The sequence below is a fragment of the Caretta caretta genome, chromosome 7 (assembly GCF_965140235.1).
Source record: "Caretta caretta isolate rCarCar2 chromosome 7, rCarCar1.hap1, whole genome shotgun sequence".
NCBI lineage: Eukaryota > Metazoa > Chordata > Testudines > Cheloniidae > Caretta > Caretta caretta.
The window spans coordinates 32,251,261-32,278,078 of record NC_134212.1 but is presented as its reverse complement, the minus strand read 5'-3'; the positions used below and the strand labels follow the sequence as shown (position 1 = coordinate 32,278,078).

The window sequence follows — 26,818 nt, the reverse complement described above, 5'->3', positions numbered from 1 at the left end:
AACTCCAACCTCTGCTGCGCTGAAGAACAATGTCTGATTAATTGCACGTTTATTTATACCACATGAAATGTACAGGAAAAGTTTACAAAATGACCCTTCCCTGGGTGACTGTTGCAATAAAGTTAATAAAAAAAAAAAAGTTCTGCTCTATGAGCTCCAATAAGGGATCATTCCTTTGTTGCTGCTGCCAAATGAGTTCAGCTTTTGGATCCCCATTGTGTTGCAGTGAGGCCAGTTTGAGTTCACTGTATACAGGAAGGGATTCTTAGACATTTCCATCTAAAAGAGATCAGTTCAGTGCAAAGAGGCAGTGCCCACCCTGGCTGCCATTGGAGGTGAAGGCCAGACATGATCTAACCCGGTTCATAATGTGGGCTAAGGAAGGAGTTAGGGCAGCTCACTGCAATGAGAGGAGAAATGGGGCTTTTTAACAAGGCAGTTCAGTTTCCCTCTCTTACAAACAGTCAACAGCCACTTTCCTTTCACTTCTTGTTTTCTTGGAAGCAAGTGTAAAGTGGCTGCTCCTTGATCTTTAGAACTGGTCACGCGTCTCACACGGTGTCACTTTCAGCTCTGAGAGTAATATTGGCTGTAGTTCCATGGATTTTGATACCCGTAGACGCCGTAGTTCTACATTTGAAACAGAAGAGGTATTAGTTATTATCAGAGTGGGGTGAAGCATGAGACTAACTTCTCCCCCAGCACCAAGGAAATTCCTTTGACAGTGAGGCCATCATAAAGGATTACATTTCTACAGCACCCTTAACCCAAAGGATCCAAACACTATACATAAAGGAAGCACTTCATCCATCTCTGGAGTTCAATATGACCACTCTAAACAGCTCACAGTAACACTGGATGAGGATAGGAAAGTGAAGAGTCTGCCATACTGGATCAGACCAACCATTCATCTAGTCCCATATCCTGCAGTAGCTGCCCTGCTGTCAGAAACTATCATGGGATCATCTACCCTTAGGGGAACTTCCTTACTAACACCAATCAGTTATTGGGGCTGGAGCAGGGAAGTTTACATCTTATGAAGGCTAAGAATGTGTAATTGTGGAGCGAATCCCATAGGCAAATAAAACTGGGATGAGAACAGGAGGTCAGTGAGTCAATGGTAGAGGTGGGAATAAAACATGAGAGCCCTGACTTCCTGTTCTAGCCACAAAAGCTCATTCCCCTTCCAGAACTGGGACTAGAACACAGAGGGGCTGAGAGTTAGCCCTCCTGCTAATCACCAGAAAACTTTCCAAGCTAGGAATAGAACCCAGGAATCCTGAACCCCAGCCCTTTGATCCGATCACCAGACCACACTCTCTTCTTTATTAAAGACCCCAGAACTTTGTTAACACACAGTTCAGGTTGCCCAGCCCTGCCTTGTGCTCTTCCAGAATGTGCAGAGACACTAACCAAAAACCATTTAAAACCAGAAACTACAGAACTAAGGCACATATGCAATGCAAACGTAACTCTGCCCACTATCCCTCAGCTGGCAATAGCTCCTGGGAATGGATGCGGTGAAGAATAAAATTACAAAGAGAAACAGTAGATTTTCCATATCTTCAGGTCTTCAAATCCAGACTGGATTCTTTAGTCAACCACAAGTTATTGGGCTCAATATAGGGGTAACTGGCTGAAATTCTCTGGCTTGTGTTATACAAGTGGTCAGACTAGAAAATCCAATTTTCATTGCTTGTCTTAAAAGCTATGAATCTACAATAAGTAGATACAAGAAAGTTCTAAGAGAAAGTGCCATTGTGTTTTCCAGAAATCCAAATTCCAGCATTTATTTGTATGCACACCACCTGCGTTCAGTGTTAGATGTAGCTGAATGAATGGTGGAGAGATTGGTTGGAGCATCTTTGCAGACCTGTTACTCTGATATGAGAGGTGCACATGTACCTTGAGGGATTAAGTATGCCCCTTTTCAGTGCTGAGTTCTGCAGGTTGTGTCAACAGAGGTACATCAGGGTGTCTTCTTGTCAAAGGGATTTTGGTGTAGTCTGTGGTCTTTAAGGCTTTGTGAGGGGTAAATGAAGGCAATGTCTCAGAAAGAATCCTCATGGCAAGGGTGAAGGGGAGGTAAAATTTAGCAAGGCTGAATGGTTTGTGTGGAGTAGGTCGTGTTTGAGTGTAAGTACCTCTTGTTCACCACACCTGACCTAAATGCAAGGATTGCCTTAGCAAAAAGGTGGCATTAGACTGGGTTCTACAGTGCTCATGTGCTCTGTAGCATCTGTGAAGGGACAGTGCTAGTATGGGTGTTATTGGCATGGTAGAGCATTGCTCAAAGAGGGCAGATTTAAGGTTGCTTTGTGGGGAAGGACAAGGGATGTACCTTAACTCTTCATTTCCTGGTGTTCTGTGGTTTAAACTTAGCCACTCTCCAAATTCTGGAAGGGCCCAAGACACCACTAAGGTAACCTTGACATTTTTAGGCGTTTAATTTCCTCTTTTTGTTTTGTTTTTTTAAATAATCTCTCAGCACCTCTGTAACACAGCCTACTTCTCCGCTGTTCAACATCCAGCACTGACCCACTAACCCTATCCCCACATCCCCAGAAAACACAGCAAGTTTTAAGATAATCTGAGTTACCATGCAGCAATCATCTTAACCATTAAGCAACTCGCAACCTGAACTATAGCAGAGCTGCTGTTCTGCTATAACAGGGAATGGACATGGGAACATGTCACACACATTTATTTCAATCCTGCCAGAGGTATTAAAATACAGGGCTCAGAACACCATATTAGTGCCACAATGCTGACCTGATACCAGGTGCTGTAGTTATAAGCGGCTGCTGGATTGGTACTCATATCTCCACCCATCAGTGGTGCGATGCCTGCAGTAGTGACCGCAGGGTTGACCATCCCAGGAGAGTCCTCAGCTCTCAGCTTTTTGTCTTCTGGTTCATCAGTGCAGCTGGGAAAAAATTTAAAATGCAATCAATAACTCAGTTCATAGCACAGGACCTAGAGGGGAATCAGAGAGAGGAAACCCAGTATGGTACACAGCACCTCCTTGTCTGAGGTCTGGGGTGAGCATTAATTCATTAAGGATGTCTATCATCAAAAATGCTGCTTAGTCTGTGAACAACAGTTGGCAAGCAGAAGTCTTAACTGAGCAAGGTGGCATTCAAGATTAGATACTGACAGCTCTGGTGCACCATAAAGCAATCAGGAGTGGGAGGAACCTCCTGTGTCAAATCCAATCCATGCTATCACAGGCAACCTCAAGTTACAATCCTGTTTATAAACTTATGAAGGGCCATCTTCAAACTACTCTGCCCCCACCCACTGCCTCTACTGGCAGACAGTTCCACAATATCAATCCTCTGATTGTTAGTACCCTTCTAATTTCCAGCCTTTAGCCTCGACAGCTCTTCTCCCTCCCTGAGGTTTATCTTCCAGTGTATTTATAGAGAGCCATCAGATCTCATCTCAGCCTTCATTTTGCCACGTTAGACAAGCCCAGTTCTTTCAGCCTTCGCTCATAAGACTGGTTCTCCATTCCCGTCATCCTAGGAGCCCTTCTCTGCACACATTCCACTTTGGCTTCATCTTTCTTGAACACAGATGATCAGGCTTGTACACAGTTTTCCAGATGAAGTCTTACAAATGCCTTGTCCAATGGCATTATTACTTCCCTATCTCTACTAGAAATCTCTCACTTGATAGGATTGCATTTGCCCTTTACATGGCTGCATCACATTGGTTGCTCTCAGTAATTCTGTATTCTGACTAATACACTGGCATCTTTTCCTCCTCACTTCCAACTGATGAGCATCCATCTTATAGCAGAAATTATTAGTTTCTAAGTGCACAACCTTGTACTTTGTACATTTCATCCCGTTTCTATTACTCCAGTCCTCAAGATCTTCTAGTTCAGGGATGGCCAAACTGTAGTTTGCAAGCCACATGCGGCTCTTTTACAGTTGAAGTGTGGCTCACTGAGCCCACCAATTTCCCCCCTATTCTCTACCTACCAAGCTGAGAAGAGAGCTCTGGGCTTCTGCCCTGCAGCAGGGTGGTGGGGCTAAGGGCTTCTGCCAAAGGTGCCTGCAGAGAGTTGGGGTCACAATTTAAAGGTTCTTCCTCCCCCGCCCTCCGCAACAGCTTGAGTCACACACCCCAGGCATGGCCCCCCCTTTCCCGCAGCTCCGAGGTGTTAGCTCCACATGGAGAGGCAGTAGCAAACAGATGGGAGCTGCGGGGAGGGGCTGCTGCTTTAGCTCTGCAGCAGCATAAGCAGCAGCGCTCCTTGCAGCTCCCAGCTGTTTGCCACTTCCTCTCGTCTCAGGCCACAGCTCTCAGCTTTTTGGCTCCATCTGCTGCCGCAGAGGGAAGGCGCCTGACATCATGTAACTGAGCAGGGCCAGCAAACCCTGGCAAAAATTGTGTGTGTGTGTGGGGGGGGGGGGGGGGGGCGCGCGGGGGGTAGGTATGATCCCATATCCCAACCCCCAAGCATCGTCTCTGGCTTCTGCCCAGCGGGGAGGGGTTCTTGGGGTTTCAGCGCCGTGGGGTGCGCCTAGTGGGGCTTGGCACTTCAACAAGAGCAGGGCTGAAGCCCCAAGCCCCGGGAGGCATTCTCTGGCTCTCAAACGTCTGAAGATTGTCATATTTAGCTCGGAGGGTCAGTAAGTTTGGCCATCCCGATGTTGTAGTTCTTATATAATATTCTGACCCTCCTCTCTATTCATGACACTTCCCAATGTATGAGAGGCTGTTTAAAATCTGGTAGCATCTGTGCCTTACCCATTCTCAGGGGCTCTTTTCCTGGTCATCTGGTGTTTGAGGAACTTCTGGTGTTCATCATACGCTGTCAGCAAGCTGGGAAGACAGAAGGGGAAAGATGGTCAAGAACAGGAGAACTTCCTGTGTGTGTTTCAGTGATTTTACCAAAGTTTGCACTGGTGAGAACAGAAAGCTTTCCGCCTCTAACTTTGAAAGTGCTTTGTTTTGCCCCAAGCTTCCTTTGGCCCTTGGTGCTCCCTAGCAGAGGTGGGAATAGAAGTGGCATGCTAAACTCCAACCACTTGAGCCAAGTCTTTACCCCCAACAAGATGGGTATTTTACTCCTGCTGAACTCATTCCACCACCACTGGCCTGTTGAGCAGCTGGTCAGATTTGTGGTTCCTTCTGGCTTTATAACCTATGAACGAATGATTGGCTCCCTTATTGGTAGATTTGAAAGATGGAAGATTAGGCCATCAAGTCTCAACTACTGTCCCTCGTGGTAATTCAAGGGCAAGGGGCTGGCGTTAGTCACCCTGTGACCGATCTGACCTTTGTGGATGCAATTAACCCAAAGTCAGTTCCAGGCTAGAGGATTCTGGGTGCAAGAATAAAGGGCTTAATTCTTTAGAGCCATCAATCAGGTACCTTTCACCAGAGAAGAAGAGCCCCACGAACACTCCCCTCTGTGGGCACTGGGATGGGAGGCAGCGTGGCCTAGTGGACAGTACTCTGGGCTGGGATGCAGGAAATCTTGGTTCTATTACCAGCTCTACCACTGGCCTTTTGGGTGAACTTGGGCAAGTCACTTCCACAATCTACGCCCCTGTTTCCCCATATGTAAAACGGGGATAATGAAACCAGCCAGCTTTGGGCTCTACTGATTAGAAGCATTGTAGAAGAGTTAGGTACAGTAACTCCTCACTTAACGTCACCCCAGTTAACGTTGTTACATCACTGATCTGTTAGAGGACATACTCATTTAAAGTTGTGTAAAGTCTGCTTGTTTGGCCGTGGGGGCTTGGAACCAGGGTGGGCCGGCAGCCCCCCTATCAGCTCCCCTCTGGCGGCCCCACAGATCAGCAACTCCCCCTCCCTCCCTGCGTCTCCCGCCTGCAGCGATCAGCTGTTTTGCGGCGTTCAGGAGGCTGGGGGGAGGAAGGGGAAGGAGCAAGGACATGGTGCGCTCGGGGTGGAGCAGGGCCTGGGGCAGAGCTGGTGGTTGAATACGCCCTGGTACTCTGGAAAGAACAGCAAGAGGAGCAGCTGGATGATCCACCTTCTTTCTCCCTCCGACTTCACCACCTCAACCAAGCTTCACAACCATCATTGCTGAATACAGTATTAAATTGTTTAAAACTTATACTGTATATGTTTTGTCTGGCGAAAAACATTTCCCTGGAACCTAAACGACCCCCCTCCCCCATTTACATTAATTCTTATGGGGCAATTGGATTCACTTAACATTGTTTCACTTAAAGTTGCATTTTTCAAGAACATAACTACAACATTAAGCAAGGAGTTACTGGATTATCTGACTTTTTGTTCCCAAGAGGTGAGGGAACAGAACCAGCCCCATGCAGACAGGGTGTTCTCTTACCTGTGTATGCTGGACCCAAAGTCCTCAAGGAACTCCACTCTGCGCTGTGAGAAGACAATCTTGGTCTCCTCAGGGAGGCCACTGCTCAGCGCTCTCTCAAAGCAGTTCATGGTGTTGCCTTCATTCTGCCTGACATCGGCGCTGAACTCTATCTCCAGGAGGTTGGTGTAGAGCTTTGCATTTTCCTGTGTGACATAGGGGAGAGGGAGAGATGAGAAATGTGGTGATTGGCCCAGGTGGAAAAGGCATGTTCAGAAGGCACCGGGGAAGTCTTATTGAAATCTCCCTGCTTCGGTCTTCATTCTTAGGACCAAGGATGAATGTCCCTCAGCTCCAAGAATTATGGGGTGATCTCTTCTGCACTCAAAAATTCCCCAGCTCCTTTCATCCTGAAGTGCTTCATCATCTACATATGGGACTCCCTCCTGCCCTACTAAAATGTAGCTGCCTCTGGACTGCAGTGCAATAGCTGTTGAGCCGCACAAAAATACCACACCACGATTTAGTACAAGAAGCAAAAGAATCCCACACTGAGTTGCAAGTGAGAGAGTGTGTGTGTGGGGAGGAGGAAAGTAGATTCAATAAGGCAGAATGGACTGGTCCAACCTGGAATTCAGCCAGGACCCTGTCACTAACAGAAGCCAAAATGGCTAATAGTTGGTTGTTGCCCTTTGATCCTTGCTTATCACACCCCACACCCCCATAAACCCTCAACCTGACTGCTCTCATATTAAAGTTGTTTGAATGGGCCACTCCAAGAGTCAGGCAGAAGTGTGGTTTAGTGACTGGAGCACTGGGAATAAGGATACCTGGGTTCTATTCCCTGCTCTGCCATCACAGGCACATCCTTTCCTTTCTCAGTGCCTCAGTTCCTCTTGTGACACTGGCAGGCCACAGGTGCCTACTGCTGCCCAGGCTGTAGGCATAAGCTAAGAACCAACAAACTCATAGCTGGAGACCAGACCAGTTCACCTGTATGTTCATTTTACTCATTAGTCTTATAAGAATGTATTTAGTGTTTAGACTCTATGAAAGCTTGTCCTGGGGATTTGGAAGCTGAACGAAGTAAAGAAAACAGTCATGGGAAAATTTTCCATCTTTTTGGCTGTTGAACTCTGACAGGGGCAGAGACTCTAAACTGAAGCCAGAGATCCCCAGGGTCTGCCTCCTGGGTCCGCCCTGAAAGACTCTTTGAATTGACACATGACTGAAAGTCTGTCACTCTTAGGATTTACCTGGTAACATCTGTGTGTAAGTTTGTTTGCTTTAACCTGTAAATAACTTATTTCTTTTGCCTAGTTAATAACCCTTTAAACAGTTTATTAAAGGATTGGCTATAGGCGTTGTCTGTGGTGTAAGATCTAGGGTACCAACTGATCTGGGGTTGAGTGGTCTCTTGGGACTGGAAGCAACCTAAATGTGGTGTGATTTTTGGGGTAAGTGACCAATTAGCACTAAGTCCAGTTTGTCTGAGTGGCAAGATAGACTGTAGAGTCTAAGGGGACCGTCTGACTCCATGGTAAGACCGTTATAATGATCTAGGAGTTCACATTTGTTACTGGGTTGGTGAAATTTAATTACAGAAAACACCACCAATTTGGGGTGTCTGCCTTGAGGTTGGCACTCAGAGTCATGAGTCACTCTAGACAATGTGATACTCCTCACTAAGCTTGACTACTTAGCCTGTGAGCTCTTTGGGGAGGGATTCTCTCTCACTAAGTGCCTGTGCAGTGCCCAGCATCACAGAAGGATGGCCCCCAATCTTGGTCAAGATCTGCGTGTAGTGCCTAGCACCCCCTCAATCTTAGCTGGAGCCTAGATGCAATCAATATACTAATAAAAATATGCAATTATGCAGAACAGTCTTCCACAGCATCTGTTCCCTCCTGGACAGAGACACTATCTCACCAACAAACCCTAATGCATTGTCTTCTTGGGAGCATCACCCTCCCCTTCCCAAAATCTCACCGGGTCTTTCTCTAGCGCTTCCATGAGAACCTTCCGAGCCTTTATTAGATTCTTCTGCACTTTCAGCACCTGTCGGGCCAGCTTGATGGCATAGAATGAAGCCAGGGGCATCCCCTCATTGTCCCGTATGGCTTCCTGCAGCAGAGCCTCAGCTGCCTCCAGGTTGCCGTGTCGCCGCTCCAGGCTCACTCTCCGCAGCCGAACCATAGCCAGCCCTGGGATGGACTCCTCATAAGACTTCAAGATGCGACGTGCCTCCTCCAGGTCTCCTGCACAGATGCGGGAGGGGAGAGAGAGAGAGGTGACAGTGGCAGTGAAGGCAGGCAGCAGGGCAAGCACATGTGGTGCTCTGTGAATTTAGAGGCTATATTTATTTTGCTTTAAATCTATGTTGTACGAGAGTCTCACTCGTTTCAAAGGCAAAAAACTTACCACACTAGGGGGCTTAAAGGGTTTAGCGGCATTTTCCAAATCATCTAACCTCCGCTTTAAGCCTGTAAAGACTGAAGGGGATAGCGCACCATCACGGATACACATCATGGTCTTGGCTTTGCAATTTAAACATGGTACAGGCCAATATTTGCAATTGAAATCAAAATAAATCTGACAAGAACACATTTTAAACACATGGACACAGCTAAAGCAAAGGGTTTCCGGCCAAGAAGCTCCTAGGTTTCTGTATGTCCCTTACTAGGCAGCAGTTCACAGATTAAGGCCAGAAGAGACTATTAGATCATCTAGTCTGACCTTCTGTATAATATAGACTGGAGAACCAACCAGTTCCCCCTGTGTGGAGCGCACCCGCTTATAATTGACTGAAGTACCTCCCAGGAAGACATCCAGCCTTCATTTAAAGACCTCAAGAGATGGAGAATCCACCACTTCCCTAGGGAGTGTGTTCTGATTGTTAATCATCCTGTCAAAAACATGCCTTATTTCTAATTGGAATTCGTCTGGCTTTAACTTCCAGCCATTGGTTCTTGTTCTGCCTTTCTCCAGTAGTTTCCAAACTCCAACGAGTTTGACAGTTTCAGCCAGGTCCCTGAATCCCCAATTGGCCGGGAAGAGGAACCTCACCTGTACATGGTGGCAAAGAAATACTGTACAGAAGTACAGTAGGCTAAAGAGCCCTTTAAGTATCCAGTATTTCTCCCCCCCGACCCATAATTAAGTCACTTCTTGATCTTTTTGATAAGCTAAAGAGACTGAGCTCCTTAAGTCTCTGTAAATAATTTTTTCCAACTCTTGAATCATTTTTGTGGCTCTTCTCTGCTGGAGCTTTGAAGACAAGCACCCAACTTACATGTGAGTTTACAGAAAAGCGAGCCAGAGCCAAGATTTACAGAAATGACTAGTGATTTTGCTCAACTTGAAACATCTTAAAGGAGCCTAGATTTTCAAATTGCTAAGCACTCAACCTCTAAGAAAACATCAGGTGTCACGCTGGGCACTCAAAACTCACTAGCTGATTTTGAAAATCTTAGCCCAGCATTCCCAGATTCTATTGTCCGCTAAGCATTCTGGCGGAGACTAGCACACGAAGAGCTAACTTTAGAATCCAGAACTGAACCAGTCATGTCTGCCCCTTAAGATTTGGCCTCAATCTTTCAAAGAGTTACTGAGCAGGCTGGTTGTGAACACACACAAAAAGGGTTGGGTGGCTATGTGAAATGTCAATGAAAAACTCTGTCACCTCCCCCACTATTGAACTGCTTAGTAAAGTCAACTTCCAGCTAACCAAGGGCTTCTCAGGCCAGCAGATCAGCAGAGAGGTGCAGATAGGGTAAGTTTCCTCTGACCTTGCTTCTCTTCAAATGCAGCCCACAGGAGGTGGATGTTGGGCTTCCTGGGGAGGTGGTAGCCACAAGCTCGTTGGAAGACACTCCTGGCCCCAGCCACAGTGTGGTTCTCAAGGTATTTCGTGTACTAGATTAGAAGGGGTCGGGGGGATACAAAGAGGACATGGATGCGTTAAGGTTGCCCACTTCCTGTGGCATAGAATGTATGAAAGTCTGCTACATCAGCTTGTATTGAGAAGGTTATGGTGCACTCACGTTAAGGGGCTTAACACACCTCTCTTCAGAATTTCCTGCACCCTCTTAGGCAGGTAGGAAACACGGGCAGATAAAAAGCAGCAACGGAATTTAAAAGAAGGGTGTTAGAATTTTGCTCCACAATATACATGCAGAATAAAAAAAATAAATGAAACGTTTGGAAATCCATAAGAGAGCACCACTTGAACTCGTGCTGACTGCACAAGTAATGTGGGCAGCAGCCAGGGTGGGGAGAGGGATCTCATGCCCTGGTGCAGAATTAACTCTCTGATTCCCAGGGGGCAGTTAATACCCCCACCCCTGCAAGATGCTGCTGGCTTAGTCCAAGAGCTAGGGGACTCTGCCCAATGCTAAAGGGGAGCAGAATTACTAAACCCCTGCCTAAGTGCTAGAGGGTGAAGCCAATCTACTTTAAACCAGTGAAACAAAAGACTGCATCCAACCATTCTGTTCCACCTCTGAGCTGCTGTCCCAAGGGGTGGGCCTGCTAAGCCCTGTAGGCCAGTGTGCCCTGGGGATTTAACAGATGCTCCCCCCTTTACCCACAGCCATTTTTTAAAAAAGCAGCAGGGGTATTCAAGTTAAAATTTGCTCTTATCAGCTGCAGAATAGGGACACAAATCCTCCCAAGGCCTGCTACCTCCATCCAAAGCCAATCCACCCTCCTAGTCATGGCATTGTTGAACATTTGGGACTGCAACGAGGCTTTGGCTTATCTCCTGCCTGTCTTCTGTGAATGACGAAATACGGTAAACTAACAGATCCATCTTCCATGGCTAAGACACCACACAGCCATTGAGGATATTTTTTAGAGCATCCTCTTAACTGCCTTAGGAGCAGAGATGGAGGAGTGTGTGGGGAGGAGGGGAGTAGCGCCGCCCATCTTCAGCATGAAGTCAGCAGGATTCAGATATGCGGAGCAACCCCCAGGGAGAAGGGGGAAGGGGCTCACCTTGATCCAGAACTCCTCGTAGAGGGCACAGGCAATGACGCAGCGCTCAAAGAGCACAATGGTGCGCTCGTGGGAGCCATTGGTAATCTCGTAGTCCAGGTAGTCGCGCCAGTTCTTCAGCTGTGCTCTTTCCAGCGGCTTGACATGAAAGTATGGCCTCTTGATCTGCAAAATGTTTGGGATGGTGAGGAATAAAGAGAGATTTGCAAGATAGACAGGAGGGGGGCTGCAGAGGAAGCAGGCTCAGTCACAGAGTGGGGGACAGCTAATCTAGAGAGTGAGTTCTTAGGGGCAGGTATTGCATTTAGTTTTACAGTGCCTTGTACAATGGAGCCCTCACTAGGATCCTTCGATGTTACAATAAAGATACTACACTGTAGAGCAGACATTCAGAGCAGCATTCAACCCAGAGAGGAGCTAATGGAGGGGCACCATAATGGTACATCCTTCATCTATCTCCCTATAGTTTGCTAAATGCTACCCAGGCAGCAAATGCAGCCACCTTTGGGGGCGTGAGATGAGAAACCCCCAGTACACAGCAGCAAGGGAAGAAAATTTTGGCCAGATATCTCCCTTACAAAGAGCGCTGTGAAATCTTATGTCCATGTAAAGAGAGGCGCTCAGGTTAAGGCTCCATGTCTAGAAGCCCCCGACTACAGCTCCATGTTCAGCGTTGCTGCTTCTAGAAGGATGAAGGAGTGATTCCACCGGGGGAAGTCTAGGTATGTCTAACCTAATACTTAGAGCACTGAGCCATCACCTCTGGCTTTCTATCTCTCCATAAGAGATGGCCTGTGCGAAACAGAGAACCCACAAGAGCTTCTGTGAATTCCTGCCAAAACAATGCACGTTATTTCCTCTTCACCAAACAGAATCTGAGGCTTCTGCACATAGGGACTGGGGTATCTGCTCAGACAGTGGATGCTGCTAAGCACGTAGCCCATGCCGTGGAGCCTTGCCTACAGTGGAGTCCATGGTTACCTACCCCTTCCTCAAAGTTCCAGCGCTTGCTGACTTCTGCCTCATTCTGGGTGTACACTTGCTGCCGGATGGAGATAACGAGCTCCCGGATCTTGTCCTGGTCCAGGTCTCCCTGGAAGACGAACCAGTGCAAAGAGATGGTGATAACCTTATGTTTCTATAGCATCTTCCATCTCATTTAGATCTTAAGAAGTCATGTGTGAAAGGATCACTAAACATGGCTGCCCCGAGGTGGAACACAGCCATGCTGCCTAACAATTTAAGGAAGTCAGTGAAGTAGACTCCTTAATTCAAATGAAATTGAAAGGGGGGAATTTCAGGGAGCCAGCACATAGTTGGAATATGTCCAGGAGAGGGAGGATCACATGCTGTCTTTGACAAGAACTGCCAGGGCATCTTTAGTAACAATGATCTATGTTTCACATCTTAATCCCTTCCACCATGCTGGGTTACGAAGGCAAAGGCTCACAGCAATAAGTGATCCACGCTGAGGTCATTACCACCAATTCCTGCAGTTCTCCAGGATGGGAAAACGCTCTAAAGTGAAAACCTTGAGTACTGTGCAGGACTTCGCATACAAAAACTGAGGAAATTTCAGATTGCACTGGGCAGTCTATAAGATGCAATGCAACATAGAGCAGGCTCTTGATGGGGGAAGAATAGTCAATTCTACAGCAATCTCTCCAGGTCTATTCAAGAGTGAATAGTGCACCGGACTGGGAATCAGGAGAGACTGGACTACTATTCCTGGCTGTCATTTACCACTGTGACACCCTGGAAGAGTCCCTTCTCCTGTCTTTGTCTCCATTTCACCCCCTACCCTTTGTCTATTTAGATTCTAACTTCTTGGGGGGGGCAGGGACTCTTTCACTAAGTGTTTGTCCAGCACCCTGCAGAATAGGCCCCACCCCCAACATTGGTCAGGGCCTCTCTGTGCTACCATAACACAAACAACAAACAACAACAATACCCACCCTGACAGCAGATGTCAGCTCAGAATAACTGTCAAAGTCTGCATCATTTGGGTAGGAGGCTGAGAAGCGTGGTACCTGGGCATCAGCTCCTGTTTCTGGCTTTACTTCCACCCCCGGAGGCAGGTCTTCCCCAGGTGGCACCTCCTCCACCTCTGTCTCCACACTTTTCTGTACTGTCTCCGTGGTGATCTTGGATTGCAACCAGAGCAGCTCCTCTGCAGACAGGATGTCTTTGGGGGAGTTGCTCATCACGTGTTCCTTGAACCTGAGGCATGGGAGGAAGGAACAACAGCTGATGATGGATACCAAAGCCCACTCAAGTCAGAGTGAGGAGGCCCTTTAAACCTGGTCATTCAAACTGCTTAGGAGAGTCTAAAACAGAGGAACTGCTGTACCCAATCAGGTCACCTGTCTGCCTGAAGTGGTGTCCCACTCAGCCATCGTATTTTATACAGCAAGCTAATTTGCAGGCATCTGCACCAATTTTTATGTTGTTTTTCTTAGGTCATTACCACAGTATCAGAACACCTCACAATTTTTAATGGATTTATCTTTGCAACACTCCTGTGAAGTAAGACAGTGCTATTAGCCCTACGTTACAGATAGGGAACTCGGGCAGAGAGAGACTAAGGAGAGGTCTACACTGCAATCAGGAGGTGATCCAGGTAGATCAAAGCCAGCTCAAGTAACAATAACAGTGAAGCCACAGAAGCATGGGTGGTGGCCACCTGAGTATGCCCCCAGGATCCCAGGTGGGTGGGACTAACCCTTGCTGCCAGAGCTTATCTACTCTTACTCAATGAGCTAGCTCTGATCTAGCTAGCTTGGGTACATGTACTCTTGCTGGCAGAGCTGGGAACTGAGCCAGGTCTCCCAGTCCCAGGCTAGCACCCTAACCACTGAGCCATCTTGCATCTCTCATCTTCACCTCCAGTTGTATCAGAGCAGCCCAGCATCTGCTGTATCAGATCAGATGGACAGTGTGGTCTCTTGCTCAGAGTAAACAGTGCAGGGTGCTCCAGAGGAAAATGTACAACTCCTTAATGCATAACAGTTTGATACTACACTGCATGTATAGATATATGTGAAAACATATACTCCCCACCTCCCTCTCTGAACCAGTTAGCAATCAGCTCATGCCTTGAAGATGAAGAATCACTAAGCATGTTTAATCCTTTCCCCAGATTTACTAAGCTCTCTGCCTTCAATATCCTGTCAAAGAATTCCACAGCTCAACTACTCAAATTGGCAGCAAGTGGGTAGAGGAAGGATTATCCAGCAGTCAGGGCACTAGCCTGAGACCTGGGTTCTATTGTCTGCTCCCTCAGAGTTCCTGTGTGAACCTAGGCAAGTCACTTAGTCTCTCAGCTCCCCATCTGTAGGATGGGATAACAGTTCCACCCTACCTCACTTGGGGGAGAGGGACGCAAATTGCGAGGCCATTAAAAGATTGTGAGGCACTCATATGTTGCAGGAATGGGAAAATCTGCCTTACAGAAAATGACGACAATCGACTTCTACAGCTAGGAACTGAGCAATTTGGGAGAAGGACGTGCAGGGGGTTGTCCCACAAAATCTGGGATGATTTACATGATGCAAAAGATAAATTTTTGTGAATTTTTTGTGTGAATTTAACCTCAGTAGTAAGTTCCACACTGAGCCATAGAAAGGGTAGTTCTCCATCTACAGAATAGGCCAATAACTCCACCAGATTAAAAGAGAGAATGGATACTTATATGGACATCAAGAAAATCCAGAGTTGTAATAACTAATGACAAATATTATGGAAGGAACATTAAACCTCATGCTTCAGGGGTTAAACCAATCTCTAACTATTAGACATCAGCAGCAGTCTAAATGTGGGGACCAGATTATTCCATGTCTGCTAATCTGGGTCTTTTTATGCCTTCTTTTGAAGCACCTGGGATGGACCACTGTTGCAGACAGGATATTGAACTAGATGGACCTTGGGGGTGATCCAGTCTGGTAATTCACAAAGTTTAAGACCAGAAGGGACCATTAGATCATCTAGCCTGACCTCCTGTATAACACAGAGCAGTGAATTTCAACCGGTCACTCCTTTATTAAGCCTAATTTCTATGTTCAGACAGAGTACCAGCAATGTGAGTTTCTCTTATGCTATCCTGCAAACACACCCCCTCTATGGAAAAGAGGGAAGGTCAGTTTAGATGGCCTACCCCTAGTCAACACTTAGCCTCTCTGCTCACCACCAATAGTGAACCAATCACTGCCAAACTGTGGTGGTTGTTGCTGAGACTCAGGGACTTGTTTCATCCTGAAGGAGACTTACTTTTCCCAGTGGTGGCTGTACAGCTGGGTTGGTGTGGAGAGCACTCGGTCATAAATGGTTGTGATGGCCTTCAGGTCACCTTGCTCCTTCTCCCACTCCACATACATCTCCCACAGTTTGTCTGAGCGGAAGTCCATTCCTGCGGCAGCCACGGCTGATTCAAACACACTGTAAGAGAGAAAGAACATCCATTAACAAGAAAGGCAACATGATCTAACGGGTGGGGCACTGGACTGGCATTCAGGAGATCTGAGTTTTATTCTCATCCCATGGGCAGGTTGCTTCCCCTCTGTTTCCTCTCCACCCCACTGTCTTGTCTATTTAGACTGTATGCATTTTTGGGGCAAAGACTCGCTCTCCCTATATGTCTGTACAGTGCACCACATTATGGGGCACCGATCTTGCTTGACCTCTAGGCACCACTGCAGTACAAACAGCCACCCCAAAGAAAGCAAGATCCCTGGATCTTCTAGTAGCTCACTGACCCAGCCAATATTACAGTCTCCCCTAATGCCTTACACAGTGTTGTCCTGTGTTTTCAATGTTCTGGTTATGTACCTGTGGATCTTCTGTATGGACTCAGGAAGGTTCATATCTAAGGTGGCCTGTAGGTAAGAGATGTAATGAATCCAGAGGTCCATGCTGAGGGGGATAGACTGCAGCCCTCGTTCGAACACCTGCAGAGCAAAAGGTTCTGACAATGACAAACAAAAAGAAGCTTCATAATGCTCCCACCCATCTGACCTATGTGAAAGATGCTGTGGTATATTCAAAGACTATTAGACTGATTTCATAGTACTGTATGTATCTGTATGTGATCATTAGCGATTATATTCCTAGCTAAAAGGGTAAGGTACAGAATGCTTCCTCCAATAACTAAAGGAAGTGGGGTAACTAATGCAAATTCCTAATACTGAAACAATGCAGCTAAAGTCTTTCGAAGATTCAACCTCTTGGGGAAAAAAGCACACACACTGCTCTGACCTGACTCAGAGGCCTTAGCAGACAAAGGACTTGAAGCAGCACAAAATAACAACCCCGACCTGAGATATGGTCATAAACCATTCAATAACTGACAGGCATGAGACGTTTACCGATACAACCAGACTGCATGAGAAGACCCCAAGTATTTTTAGACCTGCCATGGTCTCCACATGAAAGAAAGGTGACCACCTGGTAAACAAGACATGCATATAAGCTTTTGTTGTGAATAACTGGTACTTTGCTTTACGAAAACTGGCTGGGGACTGGATAATTCTGACATTGAGAACTGCATGTAACTGAAGACAGACCAACTGAGGCAATCCAGTAAATTGCAGGGGTCTGCACCTAAGGACCTGGTCTGGAGAGAGAGAATTGTGGTATTTCACCCTGAGAAAGGGGACTGCTGGAGGCCTGACACCTAAGTGTGGTGCCTTTGAGGAGATGAGGGGGGTCAGAGGTGCAGTTAATTCAGGAACTGTGCAAGACCAGTCCCAGGGAAGAGCACCTTATTGGCCACCAGCTCCTGGGAAACCAGCACAGCACCAAAGGAGGCAATAATAAAAAAAATAGGACTGGAAGGGACTCAGGAGGTCATCTAGTCCACCCCCACCGACCATCCCTGACAGGTGTTGGTCTGATCTGCTCCAAAAAACCTCCAAGAACGGGGATTCTACAACCTCCCTAAATCATCTGTTCCAGAGCTTAACTATCTTTAGAGTTAGTACGTTTTCTTTAATATCTAGCTCTCCCTTGTTGCAAACTAAGGGAATTACTTCTTGTCCTATCTTCAGTAGACATAGAAAACTATGGCTTGCTCTCCTCTTTATAACAATCTTGTACATATTTGAAGATTGTTATGTCTCCCCTCAGTCTTCTCTTCTCTAGACTAAACATGCTCAATATTTTTAACTTTTTATTTTCAGTCATGTCTTTCTAAACCTCTTGTTTTTGTTGCTCTCCTCTGGACTCTCTCCATTTTGGCCATATCTTTTTTTAAAGTGTGGTGCCAAAAATCAGTCACAGTACTCCAGCTGAGGCCACACAACTGTTGAGTACAGCAGAGCAATTACCTCCTGCATTTTATATACATCATTCCTGTTAACACATCCCAGAACAACATTTGCCATTTTTGCAACAGCATCACACTACTGACTCGTATTTGATTTGTGATCCACTTTAACCCCCAGATTCTTTTCTGCCTCGCCAGTTATTCCACATTTTATAGTTGTGTGTTTGATTTTTCCTTACTAAGTGTGGTACTTTACAGTTGCCCTTCTTGAATTTCATCCTATTGATTTTAGACCACTTCTTCAATGTATCAAGGGCATTTTGAATTCTAATCCAGTCCAAAGTGCTTGCAACCCTTCCCAGCTTGGTGTCATTCTCTAATTGTTATAAGCATACTCTCCACTGCATCATCCAAATCATAAATGGAAATATTGAATACTACTGGACCCAGGACTGACCTTGCAGGACCCCACTAGATATGCCCTCCCAGTTTGACAGTGAACCATTCATAACTACTCTTTGAGAACAGAAATTAAACACAGTCTTTCAGCCAATTATGCACCCACCATATAGTAGAGCATTTTCCCCTAGTTTGCCTATGAAACTGTCATGTAGGAATATGTTAAAAGTCTTACTAAAGTTCAGACATATCACATCTGCTGATTTCTCTCCTATCCACTAGGCCGATTACCTTGTCAAAGAAAGAAATTAGTTTGTTTTGGCATAATTTGTTCTTGAGGAATCCATGTTGGCTGTTACTTAACATCCTATTATCCTCTAGGTGCTTATAAACTGACTGTTTAATTTGTTCCAATATCTTTTTGGGTATCAAAGTTAGGCTGATTGGTCTATAATTCCACAGTCTATAATTCCACATTGGTCTATAATTCCAAATCAAAGTTAGGCTGATTGGTCTATAATTCCACAGTCTATAATTCCACATTGGTCTATAATTCCAAATCAAAGTTAGGCTGATTGGTCTATAATTTCTCCCTTTTTAAAGACAGGTGCTATGTTTGCCCTTCATCAGTCCTCCGGGACTTCACCCATCCTCCATGAGCTCTCAAAGATAATTGCTTATCGGCTGAAACAATGCATTCCTGCTATATAATTACCAAGTCACCTGTGACAGACACCAAGCGGGACTTTTGCACAGGCTTTGTGAAGAACTCCTGGCCCTATCGCATTTGGTCCATTCAACAAGGACTTAGCCACTGGGGTAATCAACCTTGGAAGGGCTGCTGTAGCACAGCACAAAGAAATCCCAATAATTCTCCTCCCTACCTCCTCTGTCTCCTTGCTGAAGTCGAAGCGCCTCTCCATGTCTGCATACTTCTTCCAGTAGCCGTAGCAGTAGGGGTAGCGAGCAAAAAAGGCGTCGAAGGCTTTTCGTGCTGCAAAGATGTGATTCTGTATAGAGGGAGGGCAGCAGGAGGGGAATGAGCATGTGTGAAGAGCCCTGGAACTGGGAGAGCTGGAAACCAAACCCTGCCAGCCCCAAAGCAGCCTTACAAATAGAGCTGGTAGGAAAACAAGGGTCCCTCCACCCCCCACACAAAATATCATGTTTTTGGCTGAAAATTTAAGTGTTTCAATTCTGAAATGTAACTGTGGTGCCTCACTGGAGTTGTAGTTCAGGTGTCCCACGCTCCCATTCTCCCCCATAGAATGGGCTCCCTTAGTCACACTACAACTCCCATGATGCACTGGAGTCTCCCCCTCTTTGTGATGGGACACTGTGCATCATGGCAGCTGCATTAATGCAGTGAATCACAGAAGATATTGTCCAGCTCCGAACCACAACTTCCATGAGACACTACAGGTGCACTTCAGAAATTAAACACTTGGGTTTTCTGCTGAAAGGTTTCTGGTTTTCAAGCAAGGTTGGTGATTTGCCGGGGGGGAGGGGGGGGAGTGGCGCGGCGGCACGTGTTTTGTTTTTTTTGGGGGAGAGAAAGCAAAAAAAAAAAATTCCATAGACAGCAGACACTTCTCAAAAAGTTTCATTTAATCAAACCTCCAATTTCCATTGAAAAACAGTTTTGACTGAAAGTTTTCGAACAAGAACATGTTGCTCTTACTTAGCACTTGACAAACCCTAATTTGGGTTTACAATACAATAAGCTGCGGGTGTCTAAATACTATGTTACCACACCACTTTCAAAGGGAAACTCCAATTTGCAGCGAGCCTTAGGCTCTTCCAAATTATCCCTTGTATAATGCTCTTTCAGGTGGCAATTTGATCTTTCATCTGAAGATCTGCAAGGTCCTTGCATTAAATCTCTCACTAATTAGTACTGAAACTTGCAATACCTATTTAAGAATTATCCTATTAAAATTAATCAAAGGGGCTAGAACAAATCCAACCCTTGACAAACCAGGTGCAATACCAGAGACTTCAATGAAGTTGCATCTGTTTGAGGCAGGGCTAAATTAGTCAGACCTTAAAATGGCTTGTAATTAGGGTGAAGCAAAAGTGCTGCACATAAGTGACTCATCTTACAAATGGGAAAACAGACACAGATAGGTGAACTGTCACAAAACAAGTTAGTGGCAGAGTTGGAAACAGAACCTAGCAGTCCTGTCCCTTAGCCATCTGCTGCGCTAACCATTCAATCCCACTCCCCTCTGAAAGCTGGGAATAGAATACAGAAGTCCTTACTCCCACCCTCCACACTGCTTTAACCATTGGACCCCACTCTTCTCCCAAACCTGGAAACAGATCCCAGAAGTCCTCTCTGCACAGGACCCTGCTCTAACTATTAGACAACGCATTCCTTTTTTTCTAAATTAAAGGAGTTGCTACTTTTTTGTAGAATTATAAACTTCACAAGCTTGTGGCACCTGCGCCACTGTTAAAAAGCAAATGCAGTAGACAAATTAACAGCCCCATGCACCAAGAAAGTTCACTCCCTACCTCTTGTTCCACATATTGCAGCAGTTCGGTCCATGCCGTGAAGTCATGAGGATTCTCCTGAGCTGCCTTCCAGTACTTCTCAAACTCCAGAGGGTATGAGAGGGAGACTTCTTCTGCTGCCACAGGGGTAGCCACTGCTGCACGTTCTTCCTCGGAGGCAGGATATTGACAGTTCCCTTCATTTGCACACGGGTCCTTGAGCCCTGACATGTTGGCTTCGGCGTTAACTCCATTGCACCCTTGCGCTGCTTTGGTGTCTTCCTGCTTACTGGTACTGTCACTTGGCGGTTTTGGGAGCAAGTCTTGGTTGGGACCTACAGCATCAAGATCAGTGAGGAGGTGAGGGATCTATCTTGGGTTTCTCTATCTTGCTGCCAAAGATTACCATCTTTTAAGCATATGCACCAGTGAAATATTGTATCAGTTGTGTCAACATTCCCTGACATACATTCATTACCCAGCATGTGTCAAGGTGTGTGCCCCTTTAATTCTGCTTTTATCTTGGAGCAGATAAAATAAAAGACAAGACAAGCCTCCGCAATCTTGTTTCACTTCATATACCTATACCATGTCCATGACATAGGATAGTTCTTCTGAGAGGTGTAAACACCGAAGTCAGAACCACACCAGACCTAGATTGATATCCTGTCTCCAAACACTACAGGATGATTGATGGGAAAATGCAAGAAACCCCTGCAGTGGATAATTATGTAATAACCTGCCCATAGGGTAAGTTTCTCTCTCTTTCTGAGGCAGCCAGCAGTTGTCTTACATGAGAAGGACCAGAGGGCCCAAAGTGATCTAAATAGGAGCATCAGGACAGAACTGAACAGAGCAAAAACTTCAGGCTATATACCTGAATATCTAGAATCATCTTCTAATGAGGAGAAATTCAGATTGTAAAAGAATCAGTGGTAAAAGCCTCATTGCTTGAGCCACCGAAAACTGGATGGTCAAAGCCCTTGAGAATATATTGCAGAAAGCAATCCTACATTTGCTAAGAGGGAGAGGAGAAAGCAGACTCCAAAGTGATCTGGCATATCATCATTAACTTCACAACACGGATTACTGGAGAGTCATTCTGTAATTAACACACACCTTACTACCAGGCAATATTTGGGAAAGAAAATTAATATACAAACTACAGCTCTTGAGTAAACTGGGAAGGAATGTAATGTTTCTTTGGTGTTGGAAACTACTTCATTCTCTTATTTGTACTGAAACGGGAGCAAGTAATGTGGTTAAGAAAGAAAAAGCTATTCCCCAGAGCATTAGACTAAGGATAAGTGGGTAAGATTATGAGGTGGGGACACAAGAGTTCTATGTACTTATATGGTCCTCATCACAATAGTATCTAAGCATCTCATAATCTTAATGGGGGCTTTTTATCTTTCAAAACAACCATGTGAGGTAAGGAACTAATTATCCCCATTTTACTGAAGAACAGGTTCTATTAAGTGACTTGCCCTAGATCACACACGAGTTTGTGACTGCACAAGGAACTGAACCCAGGTTTCTTGAGTTCTACCAGTCCAACATTCCTACCCTAGGAATGTATACCTAAAGTGTTATACAGAAGGGGAGCATGGATGAGGAAGGTTATGAGTAGCACGGTGAAGATGCAAACCAAATTGCTTTGTTGTATTTCTCAATTGCCTTCTATACAATTTCTTGCATCTTCCTCTGAAACAGCTGGTACTGATAAGTATCAAAGACATAATACTGGACTAGACACTGCTCTGAAACAGTTTGGCAACTCCTAGGAGCCTAATTTTTCCAATTAGCTTTTCCTACATTTTGTTGCAAAATCAGTTCCAGTGAAAGGTGCTAGCTTGACAACCCCAGAGACTAAGGCCCTAGGAACATTTCCCCAGTACAGCTATCCCAGTATACTATGCCAACAAAGGGCTCCTAGCGTGGATGCAGCTTAGGCCAGCAAAGCTGCACTGTTATGGTCTAGCTTATTTCAAACCCCCAAACAAAAAACACTACCGTATACAAGTAAGAGTACCGTTCTGCCAGTATAGGAGTTCTGCCGGGTGCAACTAGGCCATTTGGGGATTGCACCTCTTCACAACCCCTGACCAACAGAGCTGTGCCAGCAGAAGTCTGTAGCAAAGGCATAGCCTAGGTTCTCCAATTCTCCACAGATCAGGTGTCACCAGGGGCTGTAGCAGGGCAAGCTGCCTCACCCTATCAACATACTTCAGCCCTTACACAGAAGCTAGCTCCAAAGGTGTTCAGTCTCCCTGGTTCATGCAGTCCCTGGCGTCTCTGGGAAATCGACTAAACTCAAACTTGGGTCACACAGCCCTCTGAATAGTCACTAATTTTAAAGTTTTGAGCCTATCCCCACACCTGTAGGTAAGGTAGAACCTAAACGGGTTACATTTTTAAGAGGCAAGGTTTTGCTCTGTGATAAAGCACCAAAGATGTCAAATGCCCCCACTCCAATAAGTACCCAATATATGACAGCATTTTAGAAAGTGAGTCATCTTCATACAAGCATCCCACCAAATATCTTTGTTGAAATCCATCTCTGTCAGCAAAGCTAGCTAATGAGTCTCTCCCACTTAGAACACACTTTATAAACTAGGTTTCAGAGTAGCAGCCTTGTTAGTCCGTATCTGCAAAAAGAACAGGAGTACTTGTGGCACCTTAGAGACTAACAAATTTATTAGAGCATAAGCTTTCGTGGGCTACAGCACACTTCATCGGATGCATAGAATGGAACATATAGTAAGAAGATATATACACACACATACAGATAAGTTGGAAATTGCCATACAAACTGTGAGAGGCTAATTAGTTAAGATGAGCTATTATCAGCAGGAGAAAAAAAAACTTTTGTAGTGATAATCAAGATGGCCCATTTAGACAGCTGACAAGAAGGTGTGAGGATACTTAACATGGGGAAATAGATTCAATGTGTGTAATGACCCAGCCACTCCGAGTCTCTGTTCAAACCCAAGTTAATGCCGTCTAGTTTGCATATTAATTCAAGGTCAGCAGTTTCTCATTGGAGTCTGTTTTTGAAGCTTTTCTGTTGCAAAATTGCCACCCTTAAACCTTTTACTGAGTGGCCAGAGAGGCTGAAGTGTTCTCCTACTGGTTTTTGAATGTTATGATTCCTGATGTCAGATTTGTGTCCATTTATTCTTTTGCATAGAGACTGTCCGGTTTGGCCAATGTACATGGCAGAGGGGCATTGCTGGCACATGATGGCATATATCACATTGGTAGATGTGCAGGTGAACGAGCCCTTGATGGCGTGGCTAATGTGATTAGGTCCTGCGATGGTGTCACTTGAATAAACATGTGGACAGAGTTGGCATCGGGCTTTGTTGCAAGGACAGGTTCCTAGGTTAGTGTTTGTTGTGTGGTTGCTGGAGAGTATTTGCTTCAGGTTGGGGGACTGTCTGTAAGCGAGGACTGGTCTGTCTCCCGAGATCTGTGAGAGTGAGGGATCATTTTTCAGGATAGGTTGTAAATCTGTGATGATGCGTTGGAGAGGTTTTAGTTGGGGGCAGAAGGTGACAGCTAGTGGCGTTCTGTTATTTTCTTTGTTGGGCCTGTCCTGTAGTAGGTGACTTCTGGGTACTCTTCTGGCTCTGTCAATCTGTTTTTTCACTTCAGCAGGTGGGTATTGTAGTTCTAAGAATGCTTGATAGAGATCTTGTAGGTGTTTGTCTCTGTCTGAGGAATTGGAACAAATGCAGTTGTATCTTAGAGCTTGGCTGTAGACAATGGATCGTAAGGTGTGTCCTGGATGGAAGCTGGAGGCATGTAGGTAAGTATAGCGGTCAGTAGGTTTCTTGTATAGGGTGGTGTTTATGTGACCATCGCCTATTAGCACAGTAGTGTCCAGGAAATGGACCGCTTTTGTGGACTGGTCTAGGCTGAGGTTGATGGTGGGATGGAAATTGTTGAAATCATGATTTCACCACACAACAAACACACTAACCCAGGAAACTATCCTTGCAACAAAGCCCGATGCCAACTCTGTCCACATATTTATTCAAGTGACACCATCACAGGACCTAATCACATTAGCCACGCCATCAGGGGCTCGTTCACCTGCACATCTACCAATGTGATATATGCCATCATGTGCCAGCAATGCCCCTCTGCCATGTACATTGGCCAAACCAGACAGTCTCTATGCAAAAGAATAAATGGACACAAATCTGACATCAGGAATCATAACATTCAAAAACCAGTAGGAGAACACTTCAGCCTCTCTGGCCACTCAGTAAAAGGTTTAAGGGTGGCAATTTTGCAACAGAAAAGCTTCAAAAACAGACTCCAATGAGAAACTGCTGACCTTGAATTAATATGCAAACTAGACGGCATTAACTTGGGTTTGAACAGAGACTCGGAGTGGCTGGGTCATTACACATATTGAATCTACTTCCCCATGTTAAGTATCCTCACACCTTCTTGTCAACTGTCTAAATGGCAGGTTTCACAGTAGCAGCCGTGTTAGTCTGTATTCGCAAAAAGAAAAGGAGTACTCGTAGCACCTTAGACACTAACAAATTTATTTAAGCACAAGCTTTCGTGAGCTACAGCTCACTTCATCGGATGCATTTTCTTTTTGTCTATTTAGACATCTTGATTATCACTATAAAAGTTCTTTTCTCCTGCTGATAACAGCTCATCTTAACTAATTAGCCTCTCTCAGTTTGTATGGCAATTTATCTGTGTGTGTGTATATACCTTCTTACTATATGTTCCATTCTATGCATCTGATGAAGTGTGCTGTAGCCCACGAAAGCTTATGCTCTAATAAGTTTGTTAGTCTCTAAGGTGCCAAAAGTACTCCTGTACTTTATAAACTAAGGAATGAATTCCAAGCAGACCATGGCAGGAAGAAAAACTACTCACAAGCAAAGTATCTGCATGAAAACCTAGGCCCCACTGCCTTAAATCTGGAGCATGTCTCTGTCTGGGTCATCAGTCAAAAATTGCATTTTTTGTGTGAATACTTCAAACGGTGCCCCACAGGGCAAAATCCACTGCACTGAGAGACGATGGGGAAAGAGACACAAAAGTGAAGCAATATGCTCTACATCTACACCATAAATGAAGTTAGGGAGAGGAGTAGAACTCAAGAGACCAGGCTCCCAATTTCCTACACTCACTGCTAGGAAAGCTCATGCTCAAATAAATTGGTTAGTCTCTAAGGTGCCACAAGTACTCCTTTTCTCTTCACTGCTAGGAATCACTCCCCATCTCAGAGCTGAGAATAGAATTCAGGGATTCTGGCTTCCCCTGCTCTCTCCCCTAGATCCTCCCAAAAACCAGGAATAGAACCCAGGAGTCTCTAACCATTAAGCATTGCCATTTCATAGTATCAGACAATGAAGAAGGTGAACTCATCAGTCCTATGGCCTCCAAAAGAACCACACACAGGTCCGCTATCTATACGCAACCCAGAAAGGAACCAACTCCAGTTTCCCTGCTGTGTAACCAGCCTGCCAACAGATTTATCCCATAAGAAGTTAACGGTTCAGACTAATCCAGCTGGCAGAGTTGGACCAGCAAGAGATACCAAACCCTCCACCTCCCCAGAGAAGGCCATACATCAGGGATCATCCCAATACAGTGAACCCTTTTGAGGTGCCCCTCCTCAGCCCAGGAAGCACCCCACCCTTTCCCCTCTGAACCATGCTACAGCATTCCCCCCCTCCACCAACAACACCATAGGTCCCATTGCAGAGGGGTCTTCCTCAGCTCCAGCAGTTCTCTCCCACCAGGTCCTATCCCAGAAGTACCTTCCCCAGGGAATCCCCCTGAAGAATCCCTCCTCCCCCAATCCCCAGGAGGCCCTCACCTCTCGGAGCACTTTGCTCCCCTAGCCCCAGAGAGACCCCTCCACCGCCCAGTGGGAACCACCCCCCAGCCAGGCTCCTGGCCTTCCTCTTCCCCCTGTCCCCAAGGGGACACACTCGCTTTTCCCGAAAGTCTCCCTCCTCCCCCCCTCCTGAGAGAGACCCCGGGGGCCAACTCTCTTCCAGGACTCCCTGCAGGCCAAGGGGATCCCCCCAGCCGGGTCCTTCCTCCCACAAGCAAGGGTCACCCCGTAAAGGAACTCCCCCACCCTCGGGGAGCAGCTTGGCCGGGGACTTCTCCCAGCCGGACCCCGAGCAGCCCCCCTTTCCCGCTCTCACCGCCAATGTCCAGGCCGCTCTCCCCCCTCTCGCTTCCCCCGCCGAGGGCCCTCTCGGTCCCGGCTCCGCCACAGCTTGAGCTCCCCGCCGCTTCCAGCCCCTCAGCCGCCATCTTGTCCCGCAGCTACTACGGCGCCACCAACTGAGCCAGCAGTG

At 46.0% G+C, this 26,818-nt stretch overlaps 1 protein-coding gene across 2 annotated transcripts; it reads right to left on the bottom strand.

Moving 5' to 3' along the window:
• Window positions 1–32: 32 nt before the first annotated feature.
• On the bottom strand, window positions 33–26,818 carry LOC125640586 (pre-mRNA-processing factor 39). 2 transcript variants are annotated; one of them, XM_048859315.2, is made up of 14 exons: window positions 26,663–26,818; window positions 20,490–20,803; window positions 18,857–18,982; window positions 16,139–16,257; window positions 15,581–15,748; window positions 13,270–13,534; window positions 12,300–12,407; window positions 11,315–11,479; window positions 10,108–10,234; window positions 8,309–8,577; window positions 6,341–6,525; window positions 4,762–4,836; window positions 2,773–2,926; window positions 33–630 (listed from the first exon to the last, which is right to left on the bottom strand). In XM_048859315.2, exons 1-14 carry the CDS (start codon window positions 26,772–26,774, stop codon window positions 568–570), a joined length of 2,250 nt encoding a protein of 749 aa, XP_048715272.2. In that variant the 5' UTR covers window positions 26,775–26,818; the 3' UTR covers window positions 33–567. The 2 variants fall into 2 exon arrangements, with proteins under 2 accessions (XP_048715272.2, XP_048715274.2); XM_048859317.2 differs by having other exon boundaries at window positions 13,345–13,534.